Source organism: Podarcis pityusensis (assembly GCF_964106645.2).
Source record: "Podarcis pityusensis genome assembly, chromosome: 2".
NCBI classification, from domain to species: Eukaryota; Metazoa; Chordata; class Lepidosauria; order Squamata; family Lacertidae; genus Podarcis; species Podarcis pityusensis.
Genome location: NC_138029.1, coordinates 23,061,843 through 23,088,851, shown reverse-complemented (window position 1 = coordinate 23,088,851; position 27,009 = coordinate 23,061,843). Strand labels below are relative to the sequence as shown.

The window sequence follows — 27,009 nt, the reverse complement described above, 5'->3', positions numbered from 1 at the left end:
TAGTGAGATCTTTTTAGAATAGAACATCTGTGCTCAGAGACTTATACTGGTTCCTGATTTGCTACTGGACCAAGTTCAAGGTGTGACTATTAGTATATAAAACCCTTAACTGCTTGGGACTAGTTTACCTTTGAGGTCGCCTTCCCCCATATGTACCCTCTTGACTGTTTCAATCTGTGGAACTGGCACTGTTACAAGGTGCCACATAATATTCATTCCACATTTGCAATAAATCAGTGTTTTAGTGTGACAACACCTAGACTTCGGAACTCCCTGTCTATTGACATCAGTTTAAACAAACCTACTCAGGTATGTAGAATGCTAATGTGTGTTTTAATCTATTTTTAGTTTGTCACCGATTATAGTTTATTATTTTATTACTTTCTAAAACGTATATGAACAATAAAACACAATTTAGCCTGCAGCATATGAAACATAACTGGATTTCATAAAGTTTACATTAGAGTTACAAAAATAGAAGTCCAGATTTGATACAATGTGTCAGTGTCAAAGTCTGTCTGGAGGTGAATGACTGTATCCTCAAAGTATTTAACTGAATGATTACAGTCATTCTTTGGGGGTACCAGAGGATTATCTGCCATTACTGGCCATTTTGTGATACAATAGGAGGTAAATTGTTTCAGTGCTTAAAATATTTGGGGGCATTGCTGAAATTGTTTCTGTGAATAACCCTAAAAATGTACCATATTTACACGGATCTAATGCACAATTGAATCTAATGCACACATCAATTTTCAAAACCTTGAAACCAAAAAAGTATTTGCTGGTGAATGTAAATGTGCCATCAAATCTAACACATGCCCTAATTTTTGCGAAGTAGTTTGGCCAAAAGGTGCACATTACATTCAAGTAAATACGGTAATTTAATTTCAAGAGAATCAAGTTATTGGTTGGCTTCCATGGTTTTCTCAGTTGTCTGTGTTTCAATTCTTAATAGAAAAATGCCTTTATTATTATTTTTATAACAAGCTGTTTTTTTATTTCCTTCAGTCTTGCATTGCCTTACATTATTAACTTGAAAACACTTTACAGAGTGCCATAAAGAAGGAACAATTATTTTTCTGTTTTCCAGTGATGTATTAGATTATCTATGTGCAGATAGCAGATACCAACATTCTTTATAGAATAGAAATGTAGTATTGAATACAACCCTTTTTTTTTCTTTTAAAAGTTTTATCAAATCAGCTGCTTCCTGTGCAAATAGATTTTAAACTTCACAGCTCTTTTGTGAAATAAATATTAATTGAGTTACGTTTCTAATTATTTGAATCAAAATGTGTAAGCCTACCACAGTCCTTTGCTGTTATGCACGTATAATCCTGTGGGAAAGAGGTGCACAGTTGTGGTTATTGGTTTTTACTAAGGGCATCAGCTACATCACCAAAGGTGTATAATTCTCACACTTAGTTCTCAACATTCTCGATGGGAAGTTCCCCCAGAAATTACATCAAAAGGAGTTTATGTGAGCATCATTACAGTGAGATTGCATGTCAGTATGTGTTTGTAATTGATCTATATAATTTGTTAAAGTTGTGCTTATATGACAGGAAAAAGGGTAAAAACATTGCCACTTTATATTAACAGTAAGAATCATCTATCAATCCTGTCTTAAATGTATAAATTAATACAAGAAGCCCATACGTTCAGATAGGTATCTAAACATGATTGTAAGCCAGTGAGAGCTTCAGGCCACAGATTAATGAATGGTGATTTTTAATCCTTTCAGCCTTGCCACCATAAGGACTCACAGGATCCACTTTTGTTGTCCATTTGTTAGTGTCCATGCCATAGGAATATAATTTAAGCGTGTCAATATCTACCAATATCAAGGACTTCTCCAAAATAAAATTAATATGAACAATATTTTCTGACTTGAAATTGAACGACAGGGTGGAGGACGAGTCCACATTATATGCCTATTTGTGCCCCACACTCAAATTTCTCCTAATAACTAGCAATGCTAAATCTGGATATCAATGCATTAACTCTACATTTAATTTCTAAACTGAATCAGTGATCCATTTTTAACATAATGAATAACCACGATGTACCATTAAACACACCAGCCTCTGTGAACCCCAGTGAAGCCTGAGACTCAAGTGCTCCCTCATCCCTTCTATTACTGCATGGCTACAAATAAGAATAAACCACAATTCAGTTTCATTTTCCATAATTCCTCAAGTATATTAAACCAGTTTTGGAAGCATAATTCAAAGCCTGCTTTTTTGCAACTGAAGTTTGTTGGAGCTCACAGAAGCTTGTGCACAGAACCCTAAACAGTGGTTGATTCCTATGTGTGAACAAGGCTAATTGATTTTACCAGACAGAGTTAAAGGAGCCTTTTCTATGTAAACGAAGAACCAGTTTGTTCAGTTCTCATCTATGAATATTTACCCTCTACTTATGTATTTTGTTTTCACCTCATAAAAATGTAGTCTTCCCAGTAACTATCAGGTATTGTTTCAACATATCGGTCATGGACATTTCTTTTTTGCTTGCTGCTTTGGATTTGTGGTAGCAGGGTGTCAGGGAACTGCCATCGGAAGGAAGGGAGGTGAAGGGGCTCACGCAGGTTGGGAGAGACTCAGCAGCTGAAGAGGGAACCAGTAGGGGGAGAGGAGGTGAGCTGAGGGAAAGTGAGCTGGAGGGATGGCTCAGAGACACTTCCAGCGAAAACAGTGGGGAGGTTTCAGGACCTCCTGTAGGGACACCCACTCCTCGCCGGAAACTGTCACGCAGAGAGTCCAGAAGACGTGTTTCCGTTAAGGAGCTTTTATGTTGGAAGCGATTCCAAAAGCAACCACTGTCGGAATCTGCTAGTGACTAGAGGAGCCATGTCTGAGGGGCTCCGTCACAGACAGAGGTTTGTGGACTTGAACAAACTCTGAGGGGATACGATTTTACGCACAAGCAGCTCATCATCCCATCACAGCATTCCGACAGTCTTTGAAAGCAGCTTGTGCAGGAGAAGGCATCATGAGCAACCCAGCCGGAACCGGAGAAGCAGGAGCTGGAGCGGGTCCAAGCCTGGAAGAAAGGTACCGGGTGTTGGAGGTCCAGCTAGCGCTGCAGACGGCGAGGCTTGAGGAGAGGAGGGCTCAGGATGCAGACAAAAAGGGGAAAGCCACCCAGCTCGCCAGAAAGGTACCAGGATTGGTGCAGAAGTTTGGGGGGGAGCCCAAAGACTATCATGGCTTTCGGACAGAGATGCAATATGCCCTCAATCTGCAGTTTGATGAATTCCCTGACGAGGAATCACGAGTGGCTTTCGTGATTGGGCATCTTGAAAAGGGGGCGAGAGACTGGGTTAGACCCCTGATGGCAGAGAATAGTGACGTCCTAAAGGACACGATGAAGTTCTTTCGCGCCATGGATCTGATGTTTTCCAGCGATATTGAACAGGGAGTGGTGCGCAGACAGTTAATGGCTTGCAAACAGGGGAGCCGATCTGTCCGTGAGTACTGGACTGAGTTCACCATGCTGGTTCACAGATTGGGGTGGGACTTATCGGCGGAACCCATTCAAATGCTATTTGAAGAAGGGCTTTCTTCAGCTGTGAAAGACGAACTTTCCCGGGGCCCCAGGGCGGATTCTATGGACCAGCTGACCAAATCTGCGCTGACCATAGGAGCGCGCCAGGAGGCGAGAGCATTGGAGAGGCGGGAAGGGAAGGGGGAACGTTGGAAGGAGTTCCGCATTCCAGACATTCCAGAGCCAACTTTCCCGCCGGCAGAGCCGATGGAAATCGGAACAGCGCGCGCGCGCGCAGTTTCAAAGCCCAGTGAGGGGGGAAAGAAGGAGGGAAAAGGCGCCCGGAAATGCTATCTCTGCCAACAGCCAGGTCACTTTGCCAGAGTCTGCCCCCAGAGGAAGGAATGGCAAGGGATGGTGGGAGCTGTGGAGGGAAGGGAGGAAGAAATACCGGAGCAAGTAAAAGCCAACGCCTGGCTGCCACCGTCGGGGCACAGCAGCCAGGCCAAAGAGCAGTGAAAGTGCCCACGCCAGAACCTCCTAAACCCGCCCTAGTGATAGAAGTGGCGCTAGAGCTGCCAAACGGACACCCTCTAAAGATAAAGGCGCTGTTGGACTCAGGCAGCTCCTGCAATTTCATGAGCAAAGAGTTTGCAGCTGAACACCAGATACAGACGATCCCTTTAAGCAACCCCCTGCAGGTGACCACGATCGATGGCAGGGAGCTGTTGGGAGGAGAAGTCAGCTTGCAGACCGTCCCAATGATAATGAAGGTGGCAAGGCACACCGAACTGATAGCGTTTAATGTGGCCACCTTGGGAGGAGCTCCCATTATATTGGGGATGAGCTGGCTAGCGTTACATGATCCGCTGGTGGGCTGGCATCAGAGAGTGGTTTCTTTTGGTTCAGCACATTGCTTAGAACACTGCAAAGAAGGAAAGGGTTTGGCAGGGGCCCAAGCCACCCTAGCAGGGACTGAAGTAACGGAGAACGTGAAGGTACCACGACAATACGCAGATCTCCGCGACGTCTTCAGCGAAAGGGAAGCTGACCAACTACCCCCGCATAGACCCTTTGACTGTCAAATCAATTTACTCCCTGGGGCACAGCTCCCTGTAGGCAAGCTGTACGCCATGTCAGACAGAGAGATGCAGGAGCTAAGAGAGTTCATTGACAAGAACCTGAAGAGAGGGTTCATCAGAGAGTCCAGGGCGGTGGGGGGCAGCCCAGTGTTTTTTGTGGATAAAAAAAACACGAACAAGCCGAGGCTGGTGTGTGACTTCAGGGCCTTAAATGCAGTGTCAGAACCAGTGGCCTTCCCTATGCCCAGGATTGACGACATTTTGACAAGGGTCAGGAAGGGAAAGATTTTTACTAAACTGGACCTAAGAGGGGCATTTGAATATTTAGTTATGCCCTTCGGCCTACAAGCAGGCTCCGCATGCTTTCAATCGTTTATGAACCACGTCCTGGGGCCTTTGCTTTACAAGAATTGTGTGGCCTTCTTAGACGACGTGTTGGTGTATTCTGAGAATGAGGAGCAGCATGTGAGAGACGTCAGAGAAGTGTTGAGCAGGCTGCAAGCCAACCAGCTGTGGGTGAAACTGGAGAAGTGTCAGTTTCATACCAAGGAGGTGGAATTCCTGGGGTATCGCCTGTCAGACAAGGGATTGGCCATGGATCCCGGCAAGGTCCAGGCGGTGCTGGAATGGAAAACACCCAAAACAAGGAAGGATGTGCAGAGGTTCCTAGGATTTGGGAACTTCTATCGTAAGTTCATCCGAAACTTTGCCCACCTGACGGCGCCCATTACGGACTGTCTCAGCAGTAAGAAGAAGTTCGTTTGGACTGAGGAGGCGGAGCGAGCATTTGAGGAACTAAAAAGGGCCTTCGCCTCGGAACAACAACTCCTGCATGTGGATTTACAAAAACCGATGAGAGTGGAAACTGACGCATCAGACAGAGCTATTGGGGCGGTGCTTCTGCAGCCAGGGAAGGAGGAGTCAGAGTGGAGACCGTGTGCCTTTTTTTCGCGAAAGCTGAACAAATCCGAGAGGAACTACACGGTGTATGACCGAGAACTACTAGCCATTCATGAGGCGTTCCGGAGATGGAGGCACCTGCTAATTGGCGCACAACATAAGGTGCAAGTGTGCACTGACCACAAGAACCTAGAGTATTGGAGGACGGCACGAGTGCTCAACCAACGGCAAGTGAGATGGGCCCAGGAGTTCTCCAAATTTAACTTTGAGATTTGTTACGTGCCAGGCTCAGAGAACATTAGGGCGGACGCTCTCTCACGCAAACCTGAATATTTGGAGGGGGAGGGAGCACCCGAAGAGAGACATGTCATTCCAGAGGACCGCTGGGTGTGTGGGGCGGCATTGGTGGGACAAAGAGAACTGGTAGAGGAAACAGAGAATGATGAATACGCCCAGAATAAGCTCAGAGGTCTTAGGGGTGAGGGAGAGGAACTCGGGGACCGGTCATAGAAGAAAGAGAATGCAGCAGCCACGTGGCAGAAATCCTCGACGCCAGGTGGAAGGGGGATCAGGTGGAGTATTTGGTAGCGTGGGAAGGAGAACCGGAGTCAGAAAACACTTGGGTAATGGCAGAAGATATCAATGACGAGGTATTGATAGAAACGTTCCATCAAAGGTTCCCAAGGAAACCTCAGCCTGTGGAGAGGTTCCGGAGGGAATACTTTGGGACCACCGATGAGGAGGAGGAGTTGGAAGGATTCCCGGACTCGGAAGGGGAAGGGGAGATGGACTCTGAGGAGGAGGAGTACTTCGAGACCAGGAACCGCAACAGGTGGAGAGAAGTGTTCGAGACATCGGAAGATGAAGGAAGTTCATTCCGGGGTTTTGCCTCCTCACAGCCCGTAGAGGAGGGGGCGAGAGGAGGTGAAGGGGGCCCTGGAGGGGAGGTGGATGTCAGGGAACTGCCATCGGAAGGAAGGGAGGTGAAGGGGCTCACACAGGTTGGGAGAGACTCAGCAGCTGAAGAGGGAACCAGTAGGGGGAGAGGAGGTGAGCTGAGGGAAAGTGAGCTGGAGGGATGGCTCAGAGACACTTCCAGCGAAAACAGTGGGGAGGTTTCAGGACCTCCTGTAGGGACACCCACTCCTCGCCGGAAACTGTCACGCAGAGAGTCCAGAAGACGTGTTTCCGTTAAGGAGCTTTTATGTTGGAAGCGATTCCGAAAGCAACCACTGTCGGAATCTGCTAGTGACTAGAGGAGCCATGTCTGAGGGGCTCCGTCACAGACAGAGGTTTGTGGACTTGAACAAACTCTGAGGGGATACGATTTTACGCACAAGCAGCTCATCATCCCATCACACAGGGTAAAAGAGAAGCACTGGAAAGAAGACAATAGCATTGTTCAGCATACAGATTCCTGTATTCTCATATTTGATCTCTCAAACTGTCATGGGCGCTGTATCAGAATATTAAAAAAAACCCCTATGTGTTGCATTCAATGCTTCATGAATAGATTTCTGCTCACACAATAGGACTTCCCTTCTCCTGCAGCCTCCCCACCCCCCATAGGGTACCCAACAAGCCTTTTCCACTCATACAGTGGTAGCATTGGATACAACCCAGTTCCTTCATAGGTAGAATGTGCAAAATGAATGGAGTACAACAAAGAGATGCACGGTTGCTTGTAAGAATAAAATTATGTAAGTGATACTCAACTTAATTGTAACTTAACATGGTTTAGTAGCCAGATTTGCACCATCATTGAGGAAATATATGAAGTGGAAAATCTATTTTACATCAGCACTTTTCTTGAAGATTTGAACCACCATTATTTAAATTGATCCACTCTGTGTGTGGAGGACTCTGTGGATTGGTGTGGAGATTGTGTAGGTCAAAAAGCCATTGGTGGGAGCCTCTGATAGACCTCAATCCCCTTCCACAATGAACCCTTCCATTTGTACAAGGGACCCTCTGGGTACAACCAAGAGCGATAAGGCTAAATTGTTTCTTATTCTAGATTTCAATATTTTTAGGCAGTTGGGACAGAGGTAGAGGGTGACTTGGAGGCTTTCAGGAAGATGTCTAGACAAGCTTTGCTAATAAAAATGGGCATTTCATTGTAGAACGATACCCTTTAAAGTTGTTACCTTGAGCCTGATGAGGTGATGCAAAAAATGAATTTTGGTACTGCTTTGGCCTTACATGTTTTCTCCCTCCCAAAGTTGGGCTGAATCCAAATGTTCCCTTCCTACAACAGAGGAAGAAATGTACTAATCAAAATGCATTGTTAAGGCATTTAAGGGTATTCATTATTGGAGATGCAAAAATATAACTTGTGTTTCCAGCTTTCAAGACTAGCCATTTCATCAGTTATCCTAGTGCACTTGCATGGCATGAATCAAGGTTCACATTTCCATATGTGTATTTGAGTTTAATCACAGCAATAGCTATCATTGCTTCTAAGTAGCTGGTTTATCCAAGGCCCTTAAGGTACAATGATGGGCCCTCTAAAAGTATCCAGATTGGAGTTAGGTCAGTAACACAGAAACAGGTTTACTTTTGTGAAACAGACGCTAATGACTTGTAAAACCTAAGTGTTGCTACATGTTGGTTCTCTTTAAAGTATGACTTTGTAGATTTAGCTTAGTTATGTTTAAACAGATGGGCTGCCAAATTCCTTCAGTCTGTACAGAGTGTAATTTTTTAATGCTCTTTCTCCTCTCCTCTCCTACTCTCTAAGCTTCTGTCCACACACACAAAAATAAAGATGAACTATTCAGCTGACAAGAATAACCCTAAGAAACTCTGATTTTACACTTTTCTGTATAGCGCCGCCTTCAGAATTAGTGTCTTAAATCAGATACAGTCAATAAATTATTATTTTTTTCTGTTGGGGAAAAGCTGTGATTTATTCAAATTTTTCAGACTAAGGAAAACTAGAGTACAATATTTGGAAAATGGCGAACTAGGATTATTCTAAAGTGCTTCTGTCACTTTAGCAGAAAGGGATGAGTAATGATGTCTGATAAAACAGCACAAGGTCTGGTCTGTCAATTGGCAGTAGGAGTTTTTACATAAAACCAGGTATACAGAAGTAGTTAACCTATAACAAGGATACAGGAAAAGCCTCACAAGTCAGCCATGTAGGCAGAAAGGATGCCAAATGGGAAATGATTCACCGTCTCCGAATGGGATGAGCAATGAGCAGAAACAGTTTAAATTTCAGACTTTGGGCTGGATTCAACTAATTGGTCCTGCTAGCGGAAGTTTGCATAAGAACTTCCGCTATTGCAGTGGGGTTTCCCCTGTCTCCTCTCCATGGGCGCCCCCCAAATTGGCTGGGGGAGGGGTCAGGAGAACCTCCAAAACTGCATGCGAGGGGAGGAGAGGGGAGATCTATCAGGCAAGCAGAAATGCTTGTATTTCCCAAGCACTCGGCTTACTTCTATGTTGAATTTCTACCTTATCATTTAGTGCATTACTAACCAAATACAGTGGTACCTCCGGTTGCGGATGGGATCTGTTCCGAGGTCCGGTTGGATCCTGAGGTTTCTGCAACCTGTGGACCGCTTCTGCGCATGCATTCTTTTTTGGAAGTCATTCCGCTAGTATATTGAATTCCTCCCCCTCTGCGCAATGGGACTTATTCACAGGAAGGTGTGCTTAGTATTATACCATTAAATCTTCCGGATCTAGGAGATGCCATGTTCAGATAACTGATGGGCAAATCAGGGGTAACATGTCTTTTGCTGCTGCTGTGCCCAGCAGACCAGCTGACTGCAGCCAGGCAGGTGGAGATGCTAGGTGTCAAGTGTGGCGATGGACATCTCCATCCAGTTACAAAAGGCCAGTTGCAAAATGCGCCTGGCTCCTGGCTAATTTCGAACGCTTACCAGGAAATTGTTCTTCACAATGTCGGAATCAGGCCTTTAGTTGTTGTGGCACCCACCCTTCGGAATTTAATCCCTTTGAATATTAGGCATTTATGTTGTCTTTTGGGTACCTGCTGAAGACCTTCCCTTCCAACAAGCCTTTTAAGTTGTGGTCTTTCCCAGTCTGCATATGCGTTATAATTATTTTAAATAATTTTTTTAATTGTTTGTTAACCTTGGGCTTGTTGGGAGGAAGGGTGGGAGACAAATTTAATAAATAAATAAGTTAGCATTTTATTTGATTTGCAGCTGGTCATGGCACAAGGAAATGAACACTCACTCATACTCAGGAAGTTCAATTATAGAATCATAGACTTGGGGAGTTCTTTCTAAGTGTCTGATTATGTAGTTACAAATCCATATGGCAGGTTGATTTTTGTGGGAAGGCATCTACAGTTATGTTGAACACAGAAAATATCAGACACGTGTTATAGACACACTCAGTGAGGAAAATGACAACATCCTTAGCTAATCTCAGACCTCTCACATTATTAGAAATAATCTCATATCTACATACATCAGGGTGTCTAGATGATGTGCATTTATCATGTTGCTTTAGTTGCTATATTCCTATAATTTAAAAGTTCTGTCAAAAGGTTTTCTCCAGTAATGTATAGTAAAGCAAAATGTATAATATATCCTTGTACTCTGAGGTCCTTTGCTTCAGGAAGAGGCAAACAAATAAGTGGGAAGGCACAATAATGTCTTACTGTGTCTTTGCTTTGCTTCTAGAAGAGAGAAAGGAGGAGAAAATAGGGGTCTGCTGCTTTCAGTAGCAGTCATGTGGCTTCTATATTCTTTTTTCCTCCCTTAGAGTAGTTACTAAGATCACAGACATGAAAATGGAATACTGAAGGTAGTGGATTTTTGTCTTTTGTGGAATTGAAGGAGGAAGAGGAAGGGAATCTGCAAAATTATAAACTTTGTTTTTTCTTAAAGAAAAGAGAACCTTGATCTTGGCAGGGAAATGGGAGGAAACTTTCCTATTCCTGAAGAGTTTATCTGTAAATGTAAATATACACTGGTTAATATTTAAGCCATTTACCTTTTCACACAAGCTCTGTGAATCCATGCTATGAATTGCAAAGAGAGCATAGTTTCTAGAACTACTGCAGGTAGTCTCTTAAGCTTCTGTACCACTATTATAAATATTTCAGTAAAATGTCATTAGTTGTATCCAGTAACAACTAGATTGCTAGGATTTCTTGTGTCTTTCTATTCAGGATCCAGCATAACCCGTCCAAATCTTATTGTCAAAAAGCTTTCTTTTTAAACTGTATATTAGAGTGTGCTTTAAAAAAAGGGGTGTAATCTCTCTCCTGGTTTTAAAACGTAACCCATGAGCAAGTCTTAGAGTGACATTCGATGTTAGTCGCCCTTGGAGTAGACCCACTAAGTAACAAGTCCATAAATTTGAATAGGCCAATTTTGAGTATGACTTAGTTGGATATTACCCTGAGAGTTGAAGGTATCTCTTGGGTCATATAAAATATGAATAGTATTTGAATTTTTGAAAGTCACTTCCATGCTAATCCTGGGAGGTAGCTATGTAATATTGTAAATAAGTTTTGAGAAACAAAAATGCAAAACAGTACAATTCAGTCCTGATTTCTGAGGGAGATGCAAAAAGATAAAATTCCTAAAACTCTTGTGTGAATGGGTCATCCCAATACGAGGCAGCACTGAAATTATTTCTTAAAAGAATACAGTGGACCCTCCGGATACAAACTTAATTCGTTCCGGTGGTCCGTCCACAACCTGAAAAGTCTGTATCCAGAAGCGCTGCTTCTGCTCACATGCGCGACGTGATAGAGCGTTTCTGCATGCACACACGGTGTGAAACCTGGAAGTATATACTTCCAGGTTTGCCACGTTCACAACCCAAAGTTTACATATCCGGAGGGATACATAAGTAGAGGTACTACTGTATAATGGAGTCTAGATTTATTTATTTCTACATTTAGCCGTCTCCCCTAGAGATTTCCATTAAGGGGACAGAACGTTGTCTGTTTCATACACTTTCCTTACCATTATCCCAAAGATGCTGTCTTTTAGATCTTAAAACATCCTTTGAATGACTACAAGCAACCTCATTGTTCAGTGTAATATGAGAACCACGGTATTATATTCAGAATTTAAGGAATAGCACTGACAGCTATGGGTGCCCACTTCTGCAAAGGATGGTAAATACCAGCTGCGATGCCCTATTGTCCAGAAGGTGTAAAATTGCTCTCAACTTAATTTTAAAAGTGAATTTGTTTAAGTATCCTGCCTTGTTACCATAATGCCCCCTGAGTGGCCTATAAATAATAGTTCCATCAATTAAAATTAAAATTTCAAAAATGTTAAAACTGCTTTAAAAAAATTACAAAGCATAGTGGAGCAAGAAAAGAAGTAAAAAATTGAGTTCAGTCAACTACTCCGAAGCACTTGGGCATATGCAACCATATATTTCTGATAGTGAACTAATTGTTCAGAAGGAACCTGATTTGGAGAGAAAGTTCCATAAACAGGGTGCTGCCACTGAGATGACCCTGTCCTTTCTGGGCACCCCCTAATGTCTCTCCTCACTCAGTAGTTGTCTTTTTTTGTATATATTTTTTATATTTGCCAAACTTTCTCTACTGAAAACTGAGGAATCAAACAGTAAGTTTCAAAATAACGTAAGTATCATGGCACTTTCAATGTTGTTTCTCTAGAAGAAAGAAGAAATGTGTAATGAAGAGGCCAATCTATCAGTTTCAAAAGCAATATTGTTGACTGCTATTTTGCTCCCAAAAGGCTGTTGCCTCCAAGTATAGTAGTTAGCTAGTTCAAATTCCCGCAACAGGGTGAGCTCCCATTGTTCTGTCCCAGCTCCTGCCAACCTAGCAGTTTGAAAGCATGCCATTGCAGGTAGAGAAATAGGTACTGCTGCGGCGGGAAGGTAAACGGCATTTCCATGCGCTCTGGCTTCTGTTACAGTGTTCCGTTGTGCCACAAGCAGTTTAGTCCTGCTGGCCACATGACCCAGAAACCTGTCTGCGGACAAATGCCAGCTCCCTCGGCCTGAAAGCGAAATGAGCACCACAACCCCATAGTCCACTTTGACTGGACTTAACCGTTCAGGGGTCCTTTACCTTACCTTACCTTACCTAGTTAGCTAGTTGTCTAGTTTCCTTTAAGGAACTGAAAGGCTGAGACTATTTAAATAAAGTTTACCAATGGAGATTGAATATTATCTACACAAAAGGTAAGCAATTTCATTTGCTTAGGCAATCGGAGTTCAGTGTTCATTCTGAAAGATGCATTTTGTTGCCTTAGCTTATAGTTGTGATGGTTTTAGTAAGTGTCTTCTGATTAAATAAAATAAACATAATCCAATTTAAACAGTGCACGTAAGGTTGAACGGGAGCTAGCGTGAGCAACACAACTCATCGCTTGTTCAAACACATGGGTAGTTTGACAGATACTATGTATCTCACACTGCAGTTTTCCAAGAACCTAGAAGTTGTTGTTTAGTCATTTAGTCGTGTCCGACTCTTCGTGACCCCATGGACCAGAGCACTCCTGTCTTCCACTGCCTCCCGCAGTTTGGTCAGACTCATGTTTGTAGCTTCGAGAACACTGTCCAACCATCTCGTCCTCTGTCGTCCCCTTCTCCTTGTGCCCTCCATCTTTCCCAGCATCAGGGTCTTTTCCAGGGAGTCTTCTCTTCTCATGAGGTGGCCAAAGTATTGGAGCCTCAGCTTCAGGATCTGTCCTTCCAGTGAGCACTCAGGGCTGATTTCCTTCAGAATGGATAGGTTTGATCTTCTTGCAGTCCATGGGACTCTCAAGAGTCTCCTCCAGCACCCAGAAGTAGCAATTAGTAATTTCTAGACGGGGGTCCTCAAACTTTTTGAACAGCAGGCCAGTTCACTGTCCCTCAGACACTGTTGGGGGCCAGACTATAGTTTGAAAAAAATATGAACAAATATTTAACTCACCTGCTTTTGAAGGTTTGTGGCCTTCCCATTCCCCAGCCTTATGGCAAAAACGCAGGGAGGCTTTGCTACAGCTGGCTGGAAGCATGTCCCATCTTTAGCTGGCACTGAATCCTTGAGATGCCCGTCTCTCCCTGGAGCCTTCCTGCAGAGGAGGAAGTTCGCCTCCCCACGTGAGTGGTTGTGTGCTGCTTTCTGGCAGGTGAGTGATTTTCGGCAACCCCCCCCCCCAACAATCAAGCGGCCAATGCCGAAAATTGGTCATCCGCTGAAACGAAGCGCGAGCCCAAGATTGTAAGCGGCGATTAGCTGCTTGATTGTTGGGGGGGGGATTCTGAAATCGCTCACCCACCTAAACACAGCACACAACCACTGGCGGTGGGCATGAGGAGGAGGAGTCCAAGAGCGACCCTGCCAGGCGGCACCCTATTGGTTGGCGCCAAAGCCCGTCAAACGCGTTGTGGTGCTCGGATTTGCTCTTTCCATGTTAAACAGCAGCGGGTTCTGCAATGGCCGGGCAGGCTGGGTTCAAGACCCTGGCGGGTTAGATCTGGCCTGCAGACCGTACTTTGAGGACCCCTAGACCTCATGTAGTGCCTGCTCATGTTGCTTGATAGGCAAATATTCAGAAAGATTGCTTTGATATACTGGGATTTTGAATCTTTCAGCAGGCATGATGTATTCATTTACACTAAACAGCAACAAGCAGTGGAAATTTCCTCTGTTTGCTGAATATCCTAGATATTTTAAATGCTAAATAGGGGTTGACCTTACCTGGGATGTTGCTTGTGCCTTTTCCCCCTGCTAGTCAAAAGTGCCAGCAAATTGTGCACAGGGGGAGTGAACTCTGGAGTGCGAAACCAATAACAATGGCATCAAATACTTGTGAAATCCTGTTCATATGAGGTACTCTTTGGTTTCAGGGTTTAAACACTTTACAGAGTTGCCATTGGTGGGGAAGCAGGCATCTGAAACAACTTTTAGAGACAAAGACTTTATTTCTCAAGTTTTTATAGAAGGTGCTTTCAAGTTTAATTTCCAGTGTTCTTTTTGACAACTGTATTAAATTAGCGAGCAGAACTAGTGCAAAAATGACATGAATTCATCATTGATCGCATTGAAGAAATATGAATGTATTATGTCTCTGGGAATTCAGTGTGCATGTTTTCTTTTTTCTTTTAATTTTGGCTTAGAAAGTAGAAAATGGGAGGAGGAGTGGAAAAGGAAGCCTTTTGTTTACTTCAAAACAATACTGTGAAGTAGACATGATGTTTAAAACAGGAGTCTAAACATGGCAAATGTAGGCAGACTGTGTCCACAAGTTACTCAGGAATCCTAAGTGCAGATTGCTGGAGTCTGATATTTCTTAAGGAAATTCAGATTTACTTTTAAGAGGAAATTTACCCCAGAATTTTATCACTGAATTAGAAGACTGGCATTGTTCATATGCGTCTATAAAAATACTGTAATTTAACTGAAATTTGCTTGAAAGCTCTTCCGTCTTCCTCCCCTTTTTGGTGTCCTATGCAAAGTTTAAAATATTTATTTTTTAAAAAAATTATAAGCTTAATAATATACTTAAAAACACTCCATTATCAAGTGGTCACTGTTACACTTTGCAGTACCTTAGTATATCATTTGATTTAGGTGCTGGAATGCTATAATGTTCAGAAAACAATTCTGATTTATTTAGGCCTGGATTTTTTAAAAAGTTACAATATGCTCTTGTAGTTAGGCAGTTCTGTGTAACTGCAAGTCACATTTTATTTTGTATGAGATGAGCGCCGCAACCCCAGAGTCGGTCATGACTGGACCTAATGGTCAGGGGTCCCTTTACCTTTACCTATGCACACTTGTGTAGGAACTTAAAGTACAAATAGAAATCTAATTAGATTATTTAAAACTAGTCTTTGTTTGGTAATTTCAAATATTCCTAGAAATTGCTGCCCCTGACCTTGCCTATGTCCCACCATTTCGTCCAGATACATAGATAGCAACACTTGTCTCAGCAGGCTGGCTTCATGGCAGTGCCCTACTGTGCCAACAGCTCCTGAAATCCCACTCAGATTTATGTTTGGAGCATAATCCAGCCAGAGGAAAGATTTAAGCAGATGCTTAACTCTTTCACCTAAGCATCAGTGCTAACTAAGACTAGCTGGTAGCCTACAAACTTTACTATAGTTCCTATAAGGAAGTTTAATGTTTAGCGCATTGTTGTAGTATCCATACTGTCAACTTTTCCCTTTTCTTGTGAGGAATCCTATACAGAATAAGGGAATTTCCCTTTAAAAAAGGGAAAAGTTGGCAGCTATGGCAGTATGATTAGTTAAGAATAACATGCTTTTAACACACAATTACAAATATGGTAGTTGGGTGCATATGCTTTGTAGTTCCACATTAAATTAGCTCTTTTAGAGATGAGATGACTAGGCTGTATTGCAGGATGCAAGATCTTGTACTCAGGACCGGTTAAATACCCATTGGCAATCCAAGGAGATGGAGATATGCATGAAAGTGTATCTTTTGACTTGGTTTTCCAAAGAACAACACTATACTACACAAGCTGTTTTTCCAACTCCCCTGACTTTGAACAGTGGTTTGTCTTGTGGCATGTAATGCCTTGGTGCTTGGGAGTTTCACTGATAGTGGATTTGCTGTGTTTCTATATCATGAGTTAGAAGATAGGTTAGAGGATGTTTACTCTGACACAGTAGGAGGTATTTTCAAAATTATACTTCTTACATTTTTAGGAATATCCCGTATTTAAATTAGAGCAATCGTGGGAGGAATATTATAAACTGGCAGAAATGAATCTGATACAAAAAAAAGTCCCTAAGTAATTGAAAAGTGATTTGAATCTAGTAAACTTAATAGCGCTTTTTCACCTGCCCCTTCTGGAGGCAGCTCCAGCACCCATGGAAAAGGTGCTCCTAGGGGGTTGAGAGACCCTCTAGAGCAGTGGGGGCAAACCTATGGCACGCCGCGTGCCAGAGGGGGCACTCTCTGTGGGCGCGTGTGCCGTCGCCCCAGCACAGAGCCTTCAGAAGGCGAGGGCAGCTCGTTGAGTCCTCAGCTCAACTTGTGTCCGAGTAGAAGTGCCTCGGGTGGGGTGTTGGGGATATGTGTGTGTGCAAAATGGAGCCACAACCTTCAGGGTGCGCATTTTCCCTTGGGGAGCCGCCACTGAGGGTGGGGAGGGCGCAGCGCTGTGCACGTGCTCAGAAGCGCGCTGCCACATTGGTGGGCTGCTGAAAGTTCCGATCACCCGTCTTCCTCCGCCTCCTGCTGTGAGGGTGAAGCTTTACACCAGGGGTCAGCAAACTTTTTCAGCAGGGGGCCGGTCCACTGTTCCTCAGACCTTGTGAGGGGCTGGACTATATTTTGAAAAGAAAAAAGAACGAATTCCTATGCCCCACAAATAACCCAGAGATGCATTTTAAATAAAAGGACACATTCTACTCATGTAAAAACACGCTGATTCCAGGACTGTCCACGGGCCGGATTTAGAAGGCGATTGGGCCGGATCCGGCCCCTGGGACTTAATTTGCCTACCCATGCTTTACACACCCTCCACCCGGGGCCAGTGGGAGTGGAGTCAGAAGTGGAGTGGAGGCTTTGCGCTCCCCAGCTCAGCTGCGTGATCCCACTCCTACTTGCGTGCAAGCAAGAGCAGGGTGGGGATCTCTCAGCTGGGAAGTACTAAGCCTCCACTTCTGAGAGATCCCTGCCTCTACTCCTGCTTGCACACAAGTAGGAGCTGGAGCGGGCAGCTCAGCTGAGGAGTGCCTGGCTGCTTTCAGGTGGTGCAGGGGCTCTCAGATGCAGCTTCTGGGCTGCCTTCACCTTCCCCAACCTCAGCAACTATTCAGCCTGGCTGCCTTCACGGGGTTGCAGGGGATCTGATGCGGAGGTGGGGGCTCCTTTAAACTTCTCTCTTGAGGGAAGTGCAGCCATGAACCCCTCAATGGAAAGTGTGACAGAGCCTGCACCACCCCAACTGAGCAGCCCTGATCCAGCTCCTGTTCCTGTGCAATTAGCAACGCTGCCTATCAGAGCAGCCCAATCCCACTCCTACTTGCCTGCAAGCATTAGCAGGCTAGGGGGGCGGCTGGCGGCGGCGAATCCCTTGTCTGCTCGCTTGCTGCCCCAGCCCAACCTTTGCTCACTCAGCGCCGGGGCCTCTGGAGCTGAAGGAGGGGGTGCTTGCTTTTGTGGCTGCGGCGGCAGAGGGACCCAACGCTGGAGGGCGGCAGGTGCCTGCTCACTTGTTGCCCGGCCCGCCTTCCCTCACTCTGAAAACGGAAGTTATACTCAGAACAGAGCATGTTCCACTTCCGTAAAAAGTTGGGAAACCGAAACACTCATTTCCGGGTGTAAAGTGTTTGGATTCCAAATAGTTTGAGAACTATGCTGTTCAAAAACCGAGGTACCACTGTATTGCTCCACTCTCTCTCCACATGGATACACCAACCTTCCCTTCTAAACTAAAACCTTAGTACAGTGGAACCTCTACTTATGGATGTAATCAGTTCCGGAGGTCCGTCTGTAAGTCGATCCGGGTTGCTGGTAGAAGCACCGTTGTGCGCAGGCGCATTTGGTGGCAGCATGCTTCTGCGTGTGCGCGAATCGCAGCAAACCCGGTACAGTGGTACCTCGGGTTACAGATGCTCTGGGTTACAGTCGCTTCAGGTTACAAACTCCACTAATCAGGAAGTGATTGTTCCAGGTTAAAAACTTTGCCCCAGGATAAGAACGGAAATTGTGTGCCAGCGGCGCAGCAGCAGCAGCAAGAGGCCCCATTAGTGAAAGCGCGCCTCAGGTTAAGAACCGTTTCAGGTTAAGAACAGACCTCTGGAACGAATTAAGTTCTTAACCCGCGGTACCACTGTATTTACTTCTTGGTTTGCCGCGGTCGCAACTTGGATCGGGCCCAAGTAGAGGCGGTCGTAAGTAGAGGTTCTACTGTATTTAGGTTAAATTGCCGTGTTGGCACTTTGCAATAAATAAATGGGTTTTGGGTTGCAGTTTGGGCACTCGGTCTCTAAAAGGTTCGCCATCACTGCTCTAGAGACTCTGTGATGTTACATAGTGGATGTAGCAGGAAAGGAGACTTGGTATAAAGTGGAGAACCCTCCCTTGAGCTGTCATTTCATTGGATTCAAGCCATTACATGAAGGGTGGGGAGCTGTTGCAGTTGGTAGACGGAACATTTCTCAACAAATTTAATTCACTTTTGCCACATGTTTTCTAGAAAGGAGAATATTAATGGCTAAAGTTTTATTGTCAAGTGTTTCCAGCTAGCTACAATTCCCTTTAGAAAGCTTGGTTCATATCATCTCTGGAATTGTGATGTGCTCTGGAAGGCAAATCACAGAAAAAATGTAAGTGGCTGTGTAGCTTGCCAGCAGTTCAGCAAAAACATAGGAATTTGGTTAGAAGTACTGAAAAAAAGCCTAGGGTATTCTCTATGCTCTCTTCTGAAGTTTTTCTTCTTCTAAGAAACCTCTTCTATAAAGCCTGGTAAAATGTCGCAAACATTTAAACATGTATTATCAACGTGTTTAAATTGCCAGTGTTGCTCTTAGGTTTCAGAAGCATATTTTGAAATAGAGAGTTTCCTATTTTTTTCTCTCTTTTCTCTCCAGTGCACCCCCACCCCCTGCCCAAGTAGCTTCATTCCAATCAGCAGTGTAATTGGAATGCAACCACAGTCTGGAGGAGGAAAGGAAATTTTTGGCAAGAGGCAGCAGAGCAGTTGGGAGATTTATTCAGATTAAAGCATAGTCTATTCATTATCAGCGCAGCGCACATTAACAGCAGTGTAGCATTGTGTTTCTACAGCTGGGACCTATTTTTAATTATTATATTCCTTGCATAATGCATGCAAAACAGCTGGGAACCAATCAGCAAAAGCCATGGTAATGACTTTCAGTGAAAGATTATTTTGGATAGCCTAGGGATTTCCCACCCACCCCCCTCAAGCTTGTGGTGCAGAACTTGCCCTTTTTTGTCTTGTCCTCTTTCTTACCAATTTTAAAATGCATCCTTTGAGAAGCAAGAATAATGTTGTATTATTGAATCTTTTGTTTTATTTTGGTGGAGCTAATGATCGACTTCACAAAGATTCAGTTGTTTTCCTGCAGTGATGACATCAGAAAACTAGAGGATTAGAAAACAAATTTATCTTTGGACCAAGTTATTTTTTTCTGCTGTAATGTTGCTGTTTGCCAGCATGAAATTTGTTACTTTCAGACATTAGTAATAACAATAATGTAACAGTTCATAGATCAGCCTTATGTTTCAGCAGTGGATAAGACTTAATGACTGTCTTTGATTTTTTTGTTTTAAAATGGTGTAAAATTATAAAAATGAAAACAGGATTATAAACATTTGTTCTATTTTAATTGATGTTAAGCATGTTAATTGTATGGAGTGTTGACACTAAAGACATTTTAATTTAAGGTCTTCTAAGTTATTTACGGTATATGGGCCTTTAAAAATTCCAAGTGCTCGGTTGCCCAGGTCTCTAAAACCATGATGCTGGTGCCTGCATATGTAAACATTTTCTCACTTTGTTCCTAGAAATTGGATATATTTCTCCAGACATATTATTGATTTCATTTCAGGGTTTTTTTGTGCAGTGTTTTAGCATGGAAACTTTAGTAAGCGCTGCATAAGAAAATCTACAAGAAAAAGTATAATTTTAATAATGTTAGTTGCATTCCATTTTTAATGAAAAGAAGCTGTCACTCAAACTATCCCCAGAAAAGTGCTTCTCATTCAATTAAATGTTCACCAAAATATTTTTGCTTGGATTATTTCTGCTTCTGCAGACTTTTAGTTTTGAAAAATATTCAATGTCAAGTAAGCTGTTTGCCTGAGGCAAGTTGCAGTTACCCTGGGTGGAAAACAGTAAATTCATGTAGGCAGTCATCATCTGAGCTTGGCCTTGAGGCTTAACTGTGTTTGTTTGTTTTTAACTTTGAACAAACCACACCTGTAAGCTATGGGTTTTTTGTTTATAAACTCTTGTTAAATTTAACTGTGTTGTTGTGTTAGGAGTGAGTCTGGTCCTTGTGTTGTTCTAAGGGGGAAGGCATCGTGTGTCACCTCGGAAAGCAGATGAGTGCATGCATTTGCTTGTGGCATGTGGATTGGGCAAGTAGGGTGACTGTCTCCTGTCTCCTGCAAGGATTGAATTAAACAGAGTGTAGGGTAGACTCAACAGTGTACCTAACAAATTCCAAATTCTCAGTGGGAACGCAACTATTTAAATCCAGATACATGGGTTCCTTAAAATTGCAACCCCTCCCTCCCTTTTCCTTCTTTAATGGCATTGTACTTTCTGCCTCCAGCGATATAATATTTGTTCAGATTGATTGTTCAGCATGTTGTTTATAGTCAGTAAGAACAGCAGTTTCAAAAATGGTTCCGCCTCTATCGATTTTTCTCTCTCTACTACCTGCCCCCTGATTTTGTGGTGTTTTGCAAGAAAGGAACATGCAGAACTACACCTGCAACAAATGTTGCTTAGAGAGAGCTTCTGTGCCCCCCCCCCCCAATAAACTAAAGCTTTACTTGATTATAGTAAAAAGGCTCATTTACTCGTTTTTTGTTCTGGTGCCCTTCTACAACTGGGAACAAAAGATAATAGTAATGTTGGTTTCTGGCAATTAATAATGAGTTCTCTTGCTTCCTCCAGTGTCTCAAAAAGGCACCTACATTAAAATTGTTTGGAGTGTACAGTTCAAATGTTTGACAGCTCTAGCGTTTATGAATTTCCTTTTGGAAAGTTTGATTGTAGGATTCCTGGTTTGGAGGCAAGGGAAGACAATGGCACTCATTTTTTAAAGGCAAATGATTTTTAAAAAATTTCTAAGGACCTTAAAAAATATTGGGTACCTTCCCATTAATCTGGAGACACCGTAAATTGCCATAGCTGTAGACAGAATGTTGGGTAATGTGGACATGTGTTCTTTAAAAGTCAAGTTGGGTGGAGTTTTCGTTTAGTCCTTGAGCATGAACCAGAAACAGAATGCCATATTTAGGATCCCAAAGGAATTTTCCTTGGGTCAAATTAAGGAGAATGTGATTGCCTTCAGTGTGTAGTGTATGCCCTTGTTTGATTACGTCATCTGCAGTTCTGCTGGTATCTTTCTGTGGAACACCTACTCTGCTTGTGACATACTTAAGGTTAGGATTGTATAGACCCGGCTTGCCATAGAGGTTTAGACCTTGTACTCCTTACATGTTGTCACTTTATAATATGAACCAATCTCCAAAGAAAGTTCTATTAAAATATAGGGATTGGATTCAGAGACTCCCTGCGTGGAGTTCTGCTCACAGGATGTTTCTGCCACGTGTTTCTTCCCTCCCCACACCCCAATTATGAACAAAATGTGTGAAATTGCAATGTATACTTGTCAGGATTGTAGTAAATGTTTGGAATTAATATGCATATTTGGAATGAATAAGCAATATCTGTTCAGACTAGCAAGAATGAAAATATTTATTTGAGTGTGGGCGAGATGCTCTAAAAATACTGTTCCCTCTAAATGACTAGGAGAGGCTCCTAACACTACCAGATAATTTCTCTTCACTGTAAGATGCAAATGAAATTGTTGTTCATTGCCCACAACTCAAGGGGTATAACATTTTGTGTGTGTGTGTTCAGATCACTATGTTCCATGCACACAGTTGGCGGGACATAGCCCATTGGACAGTGTTGTTTTCTCCCCTTTCTTGACTCTTCATTGTTGACACACAACCCTCTCTCAACACTTTGAAGTGGGTGCTTGTTACTACCATTTTAGCATTGTGGGTGTATGTTTGTTTTTACGAGTTTCAAATTGGTGCACATGCACTGTTCTTAATTTTGTGTGTGTATTCCACCACAGTGCAATTGCACAGCTCTGAGAACTGGATGTTTTTACAAACCGTTTGTGGCAGAGGGCAAGAGGATTACAGTCTTACTTTCCAATAAACATTATTGCATTCAGACTTCAGGTCCTGAGTTTTTCTAGTAAGTTTCACCACCAAACTAGGAAACTTGCCCACTTGTTTTTTCTAGTCAGTTTCACAACACCGTTCGTTAATATTGTTATTCCACTCTTACTATACTCTAAAAAAGAAAGGACAGGGAAGCAAGCAGTGCTGTGGGAGTTGAGGACAGCTCATACCAAGAGAAGAAGCAATCAATTAAACTTTTTGAGAGCTGAGATCCGTAAGCAAAATATTGCAAAGGAGCCAAAAAAGCAAAGCTCTTTAGGGAAAGGACTTTCAGTAAAAGAAGCGAAATGGTTCTACAACTGGTTGATGGCAAGAAACCTGATGGCAATAAATAAAGGAAGGGCCTCACCAACACGTCATCCAATTTCCCCAGGGACCACTTCTCTCACCTTACCTCAGTTGTACATTTTTCTGTTTGCACCTGGAGAGAGATTGCTATGTTGCTCTTTCCCTCCATAATGGATTTTTCTGTGGTAAGAAAAAGATGCAGCAGTGGGAAAATACAAGTTTTGTACAAATGGATCATAACAACTTGCTCCCTTTGGTGTAATTAAAAGAAACAAACCATAGCAATTGGACAATAAGCATATTGTCTGGAAGCACTCTATGAAAACAATGACTGCAACCATAGCTGAGGTCAAAGCCCTGGTCATTTTAATGGAATGATGCAAGTGTGTGGAGAAATGGGGCATGCGTTTGAGGAAGAATAAGAAAGAAGACAAAAATACATTTCAGATGTGTTAATATATTAGTTCTATATCTTCTTCTTTCTTCTTTCTTTGGTGATCACTTGTAGCCAAGTAAGATTGTCTTCCATGAACACAGTCTTAATGGTGTGTCCATAGGTGGCTGTGGATTCCAATTCTGGATCCACATGTCTTTGCACAGTGGGGTCATAGGTTTCTGGGCAGGAGTTGATCATGGTGAGGGTTTTGCCAAATGTGCCTTCCTCTTTGCTTGTTTCTGCCTTTCATCCTGAGTTTGAGTGTCTTCAGAGACCATTACACCTTTGGTAAAGGCTGTTCTCCAATTGGAGCGCTCGCAGGCCAGTGTTTCACAGTTGTCGTTGTCATTTTTTAAGATTTGCCTTGAAGAGAGTCTTTAAACCTCTTTTGTTGACCATCAGCATTACGCTTTCTATTTTTAAGTTCAGTATAGCATAGTTGCTTTGGAAGACAATAATCAGGCATCCAAACAACATGACCAGTCCTGCGAAGTTGATGTTGAAGAATCATTGCTTCGACACTGGTGATTTTTGCTTCTTCCAGTACACTGGCATTAGTTCACCTGTCTTCCCAAATGATATGTAAATTTTTTGGGAGACACCGTTGATGGAATCTTTAGAGGAGTTGGAGATGGCGTTTATAAGTGGTCTGTGTTCCACAAGCATACAGTAAGGTTTGTAGTACAATAATTTTGTAAACAAGCATTTTGGTTTCCCTGTGAATGTCCCAGTCCTCAAACACTCTAAACTTCAGTCAGGAGAAAGCTGTACTTGCAGAGCTCAGGCAGTGCTGGATTTTGGCATCTTTGTGGAAAGATAGCTGCCTAGGTAGGAGAAGTGATCAATATTTTCCAACATTACACCATTAAATTAGATTCGTGGCATTGCAGACGGGTTGTTTTGTGCTTGTTGGTGCAGCACTTTGGTTTTTTGGATGTTGAGCAATAGACCAAGCCTTTTGTAAGCTTCTGCGAAGATATTTAGGATGGCTTGGAGGTCATCCTCTGAGTGTGCACACACTACGTTTTCATCAGCATATTGAAGCTCTGTGGTGGAAGTTATGGTCACCTTACTCTTTGCTTTCAGCCTACTCAAGTTAAAGAGCTTTCCATCTGTTTGATATATGATTTCTACCCCAGTGGGGAATCTCCCTTCGACAATGTGTAGGATCCTGGCAATGAAAATAATAGAGCTGGGGCAATAACACATCCCTGTTTAACACCTGATCCCACTGTGAATGGTTCTATATACTGGTACATCTTCACAGATCATGGTTTTCTATTATGCAAATGAGTTCAGATTTGTGGTGTTAAATTGCCTGGCTTGCTGGCTTAACACTAGTATGTCCTGTGTACTAAGGAAATAGTGTTTGCTATAAAATAAACAACTGGTGAACTTTTCTCCAAGTCACAATCATTCAACCTTCTCCCCCAATTGTCATTGCCATTATACATAGCCCTCTACCCAGTAGCATAAGCAAAAAGACAATTGTCTCTCTGAGGATCTTCATTTACATTTCATAAAGGGAAAAGCAAGAGAGGAGCGTGGTGTTAGTAGAAAGGAATGAAAATGAGGACGTGAGTTGGGGTTGATCCCTAGTCCTTAACTCAAATTTTATTTTAGCTGAAGTCTTCAAGGGAAAGGTAACTTTTGAAAAGGGATTTGAAGAAAGAACTATTCAAGGAGTGTAGCAGTGAGTTTCAGCAGAATAGATAGCGTCATCTAAGTGGGCAGGAGACACTGAATTGTCTAGAGGGTGGTAAAGTTGCAGGGACAATAATTATAGGCAAGAGCATAATTGGAAATAAGGATAGAGAGACCAATACTGGTTAAGGCTCTAGATAACTATGAATGTACAGACAATACATTTTTGCTGGATCTGGAAGGGGAAGAGAAACTGATGTCAAGATTTGGGAAAGATGATCACATGATCTGATCAGCAGAAGTTAGTTATTTTGTTAATAGAGTCTGTTTTCGGGGGCAAGATCAGGGACAAGAAGGTTGCAGTAGTCAAGATAGCAGATATTTGAAGTATGAAGTAGATTTTTGGCTAAGAAGAGGGAGATGGAGTAACATAGTTCAGGTAATATGCACAGAGAAGCAATAGGACTTGGTAGTCGATTGAATACTGAGAGCAAAGGAAAGGGAGAAATCAAAGATAAAGCCTGGGTTTCATGCTTGGTCAGCAAAATGGATGGTGACAATATCAGTTGATACGGGGAACAGTTGAAGAAATTACTTGGCACAGTTGAGTCTTGGATGCATAGAATTTGAGACAAAGGTAATATCCAATCAGAAATGTTGGAAATCCTTCTAGGATTTGGTCAGGCTATATAAAGCATATTCTGAATTGAAATGTTCTGTTTAGGCATTGATAGACCTATCCTCTGTGAGTTTGTCTGGTCCCCTTTTAAAGCCATCTGAATCAGTGACCATCAATATATCTTTTGAGCATGAATTCCATAACACAAATGGAACACTATAATAATAAGTAGAAGCTTTTATTTTCAGGCGGTCTTGGCATGTGGGTGTCTTTAGAAAGTCTGTCTTCAAACATAAGTCATTTTTGGACAGATAGTGACATTTAGTACTAATTTGTTAGCTTCCACTGATGAAAATTGAACCACAACTACAATATATACAAGATATACGCAATACATGTTAGGAGATTATATGTAGATAAACTATTTGTATTCCATCTGGTGTGCTCTGTGTTTTGATTCTCAAATGAAAACTGGGGATTTTAAAAAGATTTTTTTAAAAAAAACACAGTTTGTTTAATTCAAGAGATTCAGAATATGCAGGCCATATTTACATGTGGGTGGGACCAACCACCTGTCAATCACCTGACATCATAGGATACCAGGGGATTCAAAGTTCAGTCTGGAAGCAGGGAGAGGCTTATTTCCAATCTTAGCACTGTAGTTCCACAATATGGATTAACACCAGGTGTTTTCAGACTGTTACTGTCTGCTCTTTATTATTAAATCTTAAAGATTGCACCTAAAAATCTGATAAAATCTGATAAAAAGTCTGATAAAATCCTATGAACATTTCTAATAAATCATATACAGATGTGGGCCTGGTTTGCATGTCACATTAAAAAACCTATGGTTTAATGTGAATGTTCAGAAATGAACCACAAGCCTAGGTTTGGATGTCCCAACAAGCCAGACTTTGGCTTCTTTTTGGTGGCATGGCAGTGGTAGGAACAGGGAAGCGGCAGAGTGAGAACTCTTTGCATTCACATTTAAGTCATAGTTTATAAATGTGGTTTAACGTGATGTTTAGCAATACAGTACATGTGATTGTGTTGCTGTTTTTTGTAAATGCTTTGTAGATAAATCTAAACGTGTTTCATAATGTGTTTTGTTTTTCTTACAGTTCTGTGTGCAAAAAACTTGGTGAAAAAAGATTTTTTCCGTAAGTAAATGTTTATGTATTTGTCTCTGAATTCTGTTACACAAGGTTTGAATGTCTCTTTGCCTTGGCTACCATGTGGTAATCAGCCAGCTAAGTCAGAGAGCGCTAATGTGATTTTAAATGCATGGCCACAATTTTTGTGGGAATCTAAGGTTCAAGGCAATGATCCAAAGGGTTATGCATGTTTATTGCACAAACAATGCACACAGTTGTGTTTTTTTTTTTTGTAGTATTGCCTTTTTAGAAGCTGTTATCTCAAAACATGAAAAGAACTCAGAAAGAAAGGTGGAAATTGTTAGGAGAGGAGCTGAACAGGGGGACAGCAGACTAGTGTGAAAAATGCTTTCATTCAGGCTTCCCTTTAGTAAATGTGGTGTGAGATCATGTAACAAGCCTTGGTTCTAGCTGTAGTCTCTTGTGTACTATGTAATATTTATAAATTTGTAAATTGTTATATACATTACTTAGTCTGTGGTTACATA

General features: G+C 42.5%; 1 protein-coding gene across 1 annotated transcript in view; it reads left to right on the top strand.

The window, feature by feature from the left end:
* The window catches only part of SMURF2 (SMAD specific E3 ubiquitin protein ligase 2), a 72,346-nt gene that overhangs the window by 10,337 nt on the left and 35,000 nt on the right, over positions 1-27,009 (top strand). Inside the window, exon 2 of the mRNA XM_080994517.1 lies at positions 26,489-26,527. Coding sequence (XP_080850643.1) covers positions 26,489-26,527 — 39 coding nt within the window. The remainder of the gene's footprint in view (positions 1-26,488; positions 26,528-27,009) is intronic.